This window comes from Enhydra lutris, unplaced genomic scaffold (genome assembly GCF_002288905.1).
Source record: "Enhydra lutris kenyoni isolate GAN:26980312 unplaced genomic scaffold, ASM228890v2 scaffoldscaffold30, whole genome shotgun sequence".
NCBI lineage: Eukaryota > Metazoa > Chordata > Mammalia > Carnivora > Mustelidae > Enhydra > Enhydra lutris.
The window spans coordinates 10,204,802-10,213,048 of NW_019154114.1; the positions used below are offsets into that span (position 1 = coordinate 10,204,802).

General features: G+C 60.8%; 1 protein-coding gene, 1 long non-coding RNA gene and 1 other non-coding gene across 3 annotated transcripts; 2 read left to right on the forward strand and 1 right to left on the reverse strand.

Moving 5' to 3' along the window:
• The first annotated feature begins 374 nt into the window (after nt 1-374).
• LOC111153041 (exosome component 6) lies at nt 375-2,028 on the forward strand. Its single transcript, XM_022511850.1, has one exon. The coding sequence runs from the start codon at nt 757-759 to the stop codon at nt 1,573-1,575; it is 819 nt and encodes a 272-aa protein (XP_022367558.1). The 5' UTR covers nt 375-756; the 3' UTR covers nt 1,576-2,028.
• Nucleotides 2,029-3,685: 1,657 nt separating this feature from the next.
• On the reverse strand, nt 3,686-5,207 carry LOC111152790. The gene is made up of 3 exons (XR_002640946.1): nt 5,153-5,207; nt 4,641-4,783; nt 3,686-3,757 (listed from the first exon to the last, which is right to left on the reverse strand). It is a non-coding gene; the product is annotated as an uncharacterized LOC111152790 (long non-coding RNA).
• Nucleotides 5,208-7,042: 1,835 nt separating this feature from the next.
• On the forward strand, nt 7,043-7,113 carry TRNAG-GCC. Its single transcript has one exon. It is a non-coding gene; the product is annotated as a tRNA-Gly (tRNA).
• The last annotated feature ends 1,134 nt before the right edge of the window (nt 7,114-8,247 follow it).

Here is an 8,247-nt window from a genome sequence, read left to right on the forward strand (position 1 = left end):
GGTAAAGGTACTGCTTGCTTGTGCTGGCTCTGGCTGAGTCCATGTTCCCTGGGTATAACAGGTGGCTGTGGGGCCCAGGTTCACTTAGGTCTGCTGACACGGAAGGAGGGGGAAAGCGGGTCTATGGTGGGAGAAGCAGTGAGGCGAGCTGTCACCAGATGGGGGTGAGGGGCTGTCCTTGGGGTGAGAAGCGCTCAGGGAGAGGGTGCTGAGGACCTGGCTTCACCAAGCACATGCCAGGTGAGGACTCCCATGGGTACAAAGAGTACACAGTCCCGTGTGTACTCTCCGTTCCATCAACAAGCATGATGCCAGCCAGGGCACTGATGGGAGGAATGACCAAGACAAAACGCCAGCCCTCTTGGGGAAGTCCTAGGGAAACACGTAGGAGATAGTCACACAAACAAGTGCAAAATAAAAATAATCACAACCTTCACAAGTGAAAGGACGAAGACGTACACCCTGGGATTGCTCGGGCCCAAGAGGCTAGAGGTCAGCCAGGCCGGACCGGGTCCCACTCCTGCAGGCCTGCCCAGGCTGTCTATCCATTTATCCATCCAGATCCCGGGGTCCTTGAAGCGGCCTCGGGGATCGGCCACGCTCGGGGTTCTCCCTCCAGGACGACAGGGGGCGGTGCGGCGCCGCACGCCGCTATCCCGACAGTCCTCGCGCGGGCGCGCGGCTTTAAGCAGGCGGAAGAACCCGCGCGCTAGGCCGGGACGGTGGGCGGAAGCGGCTCGCACGGTAGGCACAGCCATGCCCGGGGACCACCGCCGCATCCGCGGGCCCGAGGAGTCGCAACCGCCGCAGCTGTACGCTGCCGACGAGGATGAGGCGCCCGCCGCCCGCGACCCGACGCGGCTGCGACCCGTGTACGCGCGCGCCGGGCTGCTGAGCCAGGCCAAGGGCTCGGCCTACCTGGAGGCTGGAGGCACCAAGGTGCTGTGCGCCGTGTCCGGCCCGCGCCAGGCCGAGGGCAGCGAGCGCGGCGGCGGCCCGGCTGGAGCGGGCGGCGAGGCCCCAGCCGCCCTGCGCGGCCGCCTGCTCTGCGACTTCCGCCGCGCGCCCTTCGCGGGCCGCCGGCGCCGCGCGCCCCCGGGCGGCGGGGAGGAGCGCGAGCTGGCGCTGGCCCTGCAGGAGGCGCTGGAGCCGGCGGTGCGCCTGGGCCGTTACCCGCGCGCGCAGCTCGAGGTGTCGGCGCTGCTGCTCGAGGACGGCGGCTCGGCTCTGGCCGCCGCGCTCACGGCCGCCGCGCTCGCCCTGGCCGACGCGGGCGTCGAGATGTACGACCTGGTGGTGGGCTGCGGCCTGAGCCGCACGCCGGAGCCGACGCCCACCTGGCTGCTGGACCCCACGCGACTCGAGGAGGAGCACGCCGCCGCCGGCCTCACCGTGGCGCTCATGCCGGTGCTCAACCAGGTGGCCGGGCTGCTGGGCAGCGGGGAGGGCGGCCCAACCGAGAGCTGGGCCGAGGCAGTGCGTCTGGGCCTGGAGGGCTGCCAGCGCCTCTACCCCGTCCTGCAGCAGTGCTTGGTGCGGGCTGCTCGCCGGAGGGGCGCCGCCGCGCAGTCCTGAACCAGAAGCCGGAGCCACGACGGACGGCGAGGACCTAGCTGCCGCCGCCCTCCGAAGGACCCGTGCCCTCCGCTTCCAGACTGAGCGGAGCTAAGAATTCGGAGGGCCAGGGCGGGTCTGAGGAGGCGCGCACAGAACCATGCACTGGACAGCCGTGTTGGAACGGTTTTTTTTACAGACTGCCGTTAAAGAAACTTCTGCTTGAGCTGGTGCTTCCCAGCTACGACCCAGTTGAAGAAACTTGCGAATGCGGCCTGACTCCCCAGTTGGAAAGGACTTTTCAGGCGGACTTACCTGGAAAACGGGACTTGGAGCTTTTGTCTTGTAAGGGATGGACCCTGTGCAGGCCGGCTAGTGACTCCCTTCTGTAGAACTGGTCTGCTCTTGAGAGAATGGACAAGAGGGCTGGGCCTTCTCATTTATATCTGAGCTAAAACAAACTCCTTTGTATCTGGAAAAGTCTTTTATTGTGGTTCTTCTCAGTAGTGAATTTAAAGGAGCAAGGCTCTTTTGGACAAGTAATGGACCCTTGGTATCAGGGCTTGGGACCCCATTGTCTTGAATGTGCCCTGTTCCTTAGACCAACATAAGTAGAAGAGACCGGCTGAAACTGAAAGGTGCAGGGGCTGGTGCGGGGAAATGTGCCTTGGAGGAGGAGAACCTGCGCCTTGAGTATCAGAGTTGGCCACTGATGAGGTGTGACAAGAGTAGGGAGGGTTGTATGGGCCCAGGAGCACTCTGGGTGCTCTCTCCAGTCTTTGGTTTGGTGGGCAAGACCACAGCTCAGGGTTGGGTCCCTGGAAGGGGTTTGGTCCTGGGTGGAAGCTAGAGGCCTCCTCCACTACTGGTAAGAAGAAGTGGGGGTCCAAGCTGGCTGGCTTGCTTGCTTTTTTTTTTTTTTTCCTTTTTTCTTTTTGAGATTTATTAATTTAGAGAAAGTGCATGCAAGGGGGGCAGGGATGTGGCGGAAGAGAGAATCCCACAGACTCCATTCTGAGCATGGAGCCTGATGCAGGGCTTGATCTTAGTGACCTTGAGATCAGGACCTGAGCTATAATCAAGAGAGTCGGACGCCTAACCGCCGGAGCCACCCAGGCGCCCCACCCGGCTGGGTTTATTATTTGGTGCCGCTGATCCAGTCTTGGCTCCTGGGGGAGGGCAGACGAACTTCTAGGAGATCAGAGCTTCTGGGTGTTGGGAAACCAGGTACAGCCTGGCCATTATTCCATGTGGTGGAGCTGGCCTGAGTGACCACAAGAGTGGGATCTTCCCTGTGTGGCTGCTGAGCCCAGTGGGTTTGTGCCCAGGTCTGAACTGGAAGAAGGTAGGCAGCCTGGTCCCCTTTGTGTGCCCTGGCTTAGGAGGAGCTTCTGAACTTGTGTGACTCAGGGGCCTGCTCAGCTTCTCCAGGAAGGCCTGACCTCAGGGAGCCCCAGGACCAGAATAAGCCTTGGAGACCACATCAAGAACCCCTGGCCAAGGGAAAAGAAACACAAATTTTATTTTTGCCCTTTTGACATAATAGTATTTCCAGAGCCGATCTGAAGTACATAGTATCACACCAGCAAGAGACACGATAGAAATAGGATGTAAAAATGATACCCCTATTCTGAAGGATGGCTTTATAGGTGAGGAGTCTGGCACTAGAGGGGGTTTTGTGGGGGTGCACACTGAGGAACTTAAAGCTCCGTTTCAGACTGGAAGGGGGACTGTAGGCACATGAGTTTCCTGGGCACCAATGTGACTGGCTGCTGTGGGTCGCGCCACACTGGGAACTGGCAGGGGGATGGGGAAGAGGAGCCAGCGCGGTACCTGCCGTCCCCAGGAGCTGACGTGTCCGAGCGGGGCCTGGGCAGCTGCCCCTTGCAAGACGGCCTCAGCTTCATGAGCGCAGTGAGCTTGTGCTAGGCAGCTGCAGGCCTCCCTCTTGGCCCCTATCTGGAAACATGACCTCCAAAGCAAAAGCCACCATTCATGGGGGAGGCTTCCTGGATGGTCTGGCTGAGCCTTGCTTCCACTTCCACTGCGCTCATTCTAGAACGGGTGCCTCTGGTGGCACAGTCTCCTTCGGGAGGCCTTTAGGAATCCACACGAGGCAAGCAAAGGAGCCACTTGGGAAGGAGCCCGGAGGGGTTCCACCCGTCTACTGGCTGCCCTCCAGGTCTGATGCATGGTTCTTCCCCTGTAGGAAAAACAGAAGCAGGACTCTGGTCCGGAGGGCTGAGAGGCATGGAATGCCTAAGAAACAGGCCTGCCTGCTAACCTCTTCCCTCAGCCCATGTCCCTTTCTCAGCAGCTTCGGCGGCTCAGGGCCACTCCAGATTCTTCCTGAGGCCTGGAAACCCAGAAACACCAAAGTAGCCCCTTCGTGTAGGCCTGGGCAGTGGTAAGGGCCCTTCAGAGCTCAGAGGTCCAGGGGACAGGGCCGGATAGGTGGAGGCGGGAAGGCTCGTTACTGCCAGCCCCTCAGCATCCCGGACCTTGCAGAGGTGGCCCCAACAAACATGGGGCTTGGCCTGCTGCAGGGACCTCCAATCAGGGAGGAGGACATGTTAAGGCAGGAACATTTGGGCCCTTTAATGCTTTAAAGCCCAGAGAGGGCTTTTATCAGATTCAGGTTCCAACGGTCTCCTTCCAATAAGGTCCGAGTACCACAGCTCCCCCGGGGAGCATGGTACCCCACAAGATGTGGGGGCAGGGCAGGAAAAAGGCAGAAATGGGTTTTAACTGGTTCCAGGTCCTCAGACAAGGGGTCTGGGGCCATGAGGCATACCTATGACATGGTGTAGTGCTCAAAGCCTGCCTCCCAGCTTCCAGGAGAGGGTGGTATGTCAGGCCACAACCAACCCCTAGCTCCCTGAGTTCACCCAGCCCGAGTTGAGAGGGGAAAACAAACAGTACAGGGCCCATCTCCTGGGGGTCGCACGGGGCACATGTCCCAGGTCTCCCCTCAACCCCCACTGTAGGCTTCTGCAGGGATGTGAGTCTCCCCCTTGTTCACAGGGAGGCCACAAGGAGCCAAATGCAAGGAGGGTGAGGATGAGGGGAAGTGCCGAGCCACTCACTGCCTCCTCTGGGTCTGCTCTGTCCTCAAAGCTTTCTGATTCCGGATGGGCGCTCTGGTCCCTGGGATCCTGCTGGAGGTCAGTGATTCTGCATGAGGAACCTTTACTGCCTGGGCCCTTGGTTTCTTCACTGTCCTCTGACCCTGTGCAGGGAGAGTCACCAGTTAATGGCCAGGTTTGGAGGCCCCAGCTGATCTCAGGGAGGCCCACTTGGTGCCCAGCACTGATCAAGGGTGCTGATCAAGGGTGCCCAGCACTGATCAAGGCTTGAAAGGACAAGATAGGGAGGGGCTGGGATACTGCTCTGCCTCCAGATAGCTGGAGAGTGGATGGGTGGGTGGGGGTCGGGGAGGCTCACAGAACATCCTAGAAGCCACAGGCCTTCCAGCCATAGGAACAACCAGAGGGAGTGGGGGAAAGGAGGGCAGGAAGAAGCCCTGCAGAGGGAAAGCCTCGGGGCAGGATCCAAGGTGCCCCTGGGACCTTTGGCCGTGGGAAAAGCTGGAGCTCACTGGGAATGTGGCCTGGGTCCACAGTTGGTGCTCCACCTGGAAGCTGGTCCCTCTGCTGGTCCATGCATTCCAGATTCTCCAGGAGACGGTCACCTGGGCTTTGATCTGGCTCAGCTCGCCCCTGATGGAGTGCAGCTCCTCAGTCTGGACTGTTTGGAGAGGGGCCAGAGCTGGTGCCCACCAGGCCGGGAGGGCAGAGGGCTCTGCTGCCTGGGCTCCCCGGCCTGCCCTCAATGCTAAGGTCCGCCCAGCTCTTCCCTAGCCTTGCAGGTGAGGGCTGTCCCCCCTCACTCACGCTTTATCTGCTCTCGGGGCAGGTGGCTCTTTCTGGCGCCCTTGTGGGGACTGAAGCTGCCCTTGACCCCCAAGCGCACCTGGGTCTTCTGGATCTTGACAGGCACACGACTGATGAGCGGAGGGATCCTTTGGTACTCATACACCCTACCGGCACAGGACAGAGGGAGTCAGGCCAAGCAGCCCAGCCGTTTACCCAGAGGACTGAGGGTTAAGACTCACTGACCTGTAGGGGACATCTTCCCTGTACAGCTTGTAGCCCAGGTCATAGTTACTCCTGCTGCAACAGAGACAAATGGAGAGGGGGTCACTCTCCATGGCCAGAGTCCTCGCCTAGACCCCAGTTTAGCTTGAAGAAACTGAGGCATGCAAATTTTCCTTAGAACCCCAGGATTTTCCACCAAAAGAGTCCTGAGGGACTTAACCAAGGTCATTTTGGGGGACCACAGCTTCCCCATGTCTGGCCTCTGACAAGGGTCACGTTCCGGGTGACAGGGGGGAGACAACTGCCTGCAGCCTTCTGGCCAGCCAGACAGGGGCCCTCCAAAGCTTCCTCTGCCTGCCCCAGGAACAGCTGCCGTTCTGGAACTTAGGTCTGGCAAAGGATGAAAGGGAGGAGTGAAGTCAGGGCCCAAAGCCATGGTGGGTGCGTGAGAGCCCTTAATCCTTGCGTGGGGATGGCCAGGATGCAACCCAGCTCTGGCAGGGCCAGCCAGGCAGTTGTAAGGGCTGTGGCCAGGCCACCTTCCTCTTTGCTCTAGGCCTGCGGAGAGAGGAGTTTGGAAGGTCCCAGACTCTCACTGCCTGTGTCTCCGGTGTCCTACATCTCCAGGGAGCGAACTGTTGCCTAGGAGGGATGGGGAGATGGGTACAAAGGGACAGCTGGGTCGCGGCCTGGGCAGCGATGCTCTGTGGGGACACAGCTGCGCGAGCCCCCTGCGCCTGGAGCCGGAGGCGTGATGAGGGGGAGGGGAGGGGATGTGAGCGGGGGCAGCACAGTTTTTAAAACAAATTTCGGGTGCTGTGAGCCCACGCTCCCAGCTCAGGCCCAGCCCACCAGGGGCGAGGCTGATAGAACCACCAGGTCGGAATGGGGGACGTTCAGGGGACCCCCTTCCCTTTCATCCTGGCTCCCCCACCCCCAGGCCGGTGGGTGCGAGTTCCGACCACCCCCGCCCCTGCTTTCTGGCATCAGGGGGTCTGGAGGGGCGGCCTGGAAGCCGCAGGGATGCTGATTCTGGTGGTGGGAGGCCCGCCTTCGGAGGAAGGAAAGCGTCAGGAGAGGCGCACCCAGCCCCCGGGGGTCGCGGTAGGGGCGGGCGTCCCCGGTGGGGTGCCGGAAACCCGCAGCCGGGCTGCGGGCGGGGAAGAGCTGCTAGCGGGCGGGGCTTGGGGGCTAGGGCCGACCTGAAGCTGACGCGTCTCAGCTGGGCGCGACTGCTCGGAGAGAATTTTCGCTGGTCCGGATCCGCTTAGATTGGCCGGCGGGTCCCCCGACCCACCCCCTAGACAGGCGAGAAACCTCGGCGGAGCGCAGAGGCGGAGGCGGCCGCTGCAGACCCTCTGAGTCTCTGTGGCACTATCCTTGTCAGGGCAGCATTGGTGGTTCAGTGGTAGAATTCTCGCCTGCCACGCGGGAGGCCCGGGTTCGATTCCCGGCCAATGCAAACTCTCCTAGTTTTCTTTTTATTCCCCCGGTACCCCCCACGCGTTTTTTCCTAAAATGACATTTCGAAGTAGCCAGGAATGAATGGTACAGGAATGGTGCTTCACTGACCGCTTAGCAAGACTTGAGAGCTCCCGAGTGGAGACGGGGCAGGATCGGTTTGGGAGTTAGGGGTCAGGCTGCAGGCAGAGGGATCCCCTGGGCCTGAGGAAGGGGGGGTCCTGCTTCTCACCCTCACTACACCGCACCCCACCCCTCAGCAATCAGCCGGGGCTGAAGCCTGTGCCCTGCCCTGTGGCCTTACCTCTTGCCCGCCAGGGGGCAGCGCCTGCGCTCAGGGCTACACAGCCGCATCTGGTCCCTGGTCTGGGCTAATTGGTACAGTCCGCAAGTTGGGGCTCCGCACAAAAAGAGAAATAGGGCGCAGCTTTAGAGTGCTGTCGTCGGCAGAGGTCAGGCCCCTTCCAGTGTCCTCAGGGCCAGGGGCAAGGGGAAGAGACTTGGGGCAAGTCTTTGACCACAAAACGTTGCCTTCAGGTTGAAAATTTCCATTTTCAGGCCCAAGTCGCACGGCCTGGACTTGACGCCTTCTCACGGGGAGGACATCCCGCAGTTCAGCGGCCACCAGAACCCCATCCCCACCCTGCCCTTCCTCTGGGCACTATCCCAGGGGCCCAAGCCACAGCCACCACTGCCCACCCACAAAAGGCTTCATCCTCCCTCCTGGAGTGCCCCTGGGGACAGAGCATTACGAAACCCCTAGAGTCTCCTACAAGACACAAGGCAAGCCAACAGAGCGCGTAGGCAGCGCCATATCACTGAAGATAGGCCAAGTTCAAAAACCGCGCATTAGCCGGCACCAGACACCTGCTCATCCGCCCAAAACAAAAGCAGTGGCAAAACCACCCACACTGGCACACTCACAGGGTGACACACCCCCGGGCGAGTGCCGGCAGGGAGAGATTGGGCCTCATCTATGTCAAGGTCAAGCTGAAGGTGCAGAGACTTCTGGGAGCAGCCCCCAGCCCATCCCTGCCATCTCCTTTCCAGGAAGACGAGGCAAGGCTAAACCCAGAAGGCACAGGGCATTTACACAGCATGGTTCCTAACAGCAAACCCCTGGCCCACAGCCTCT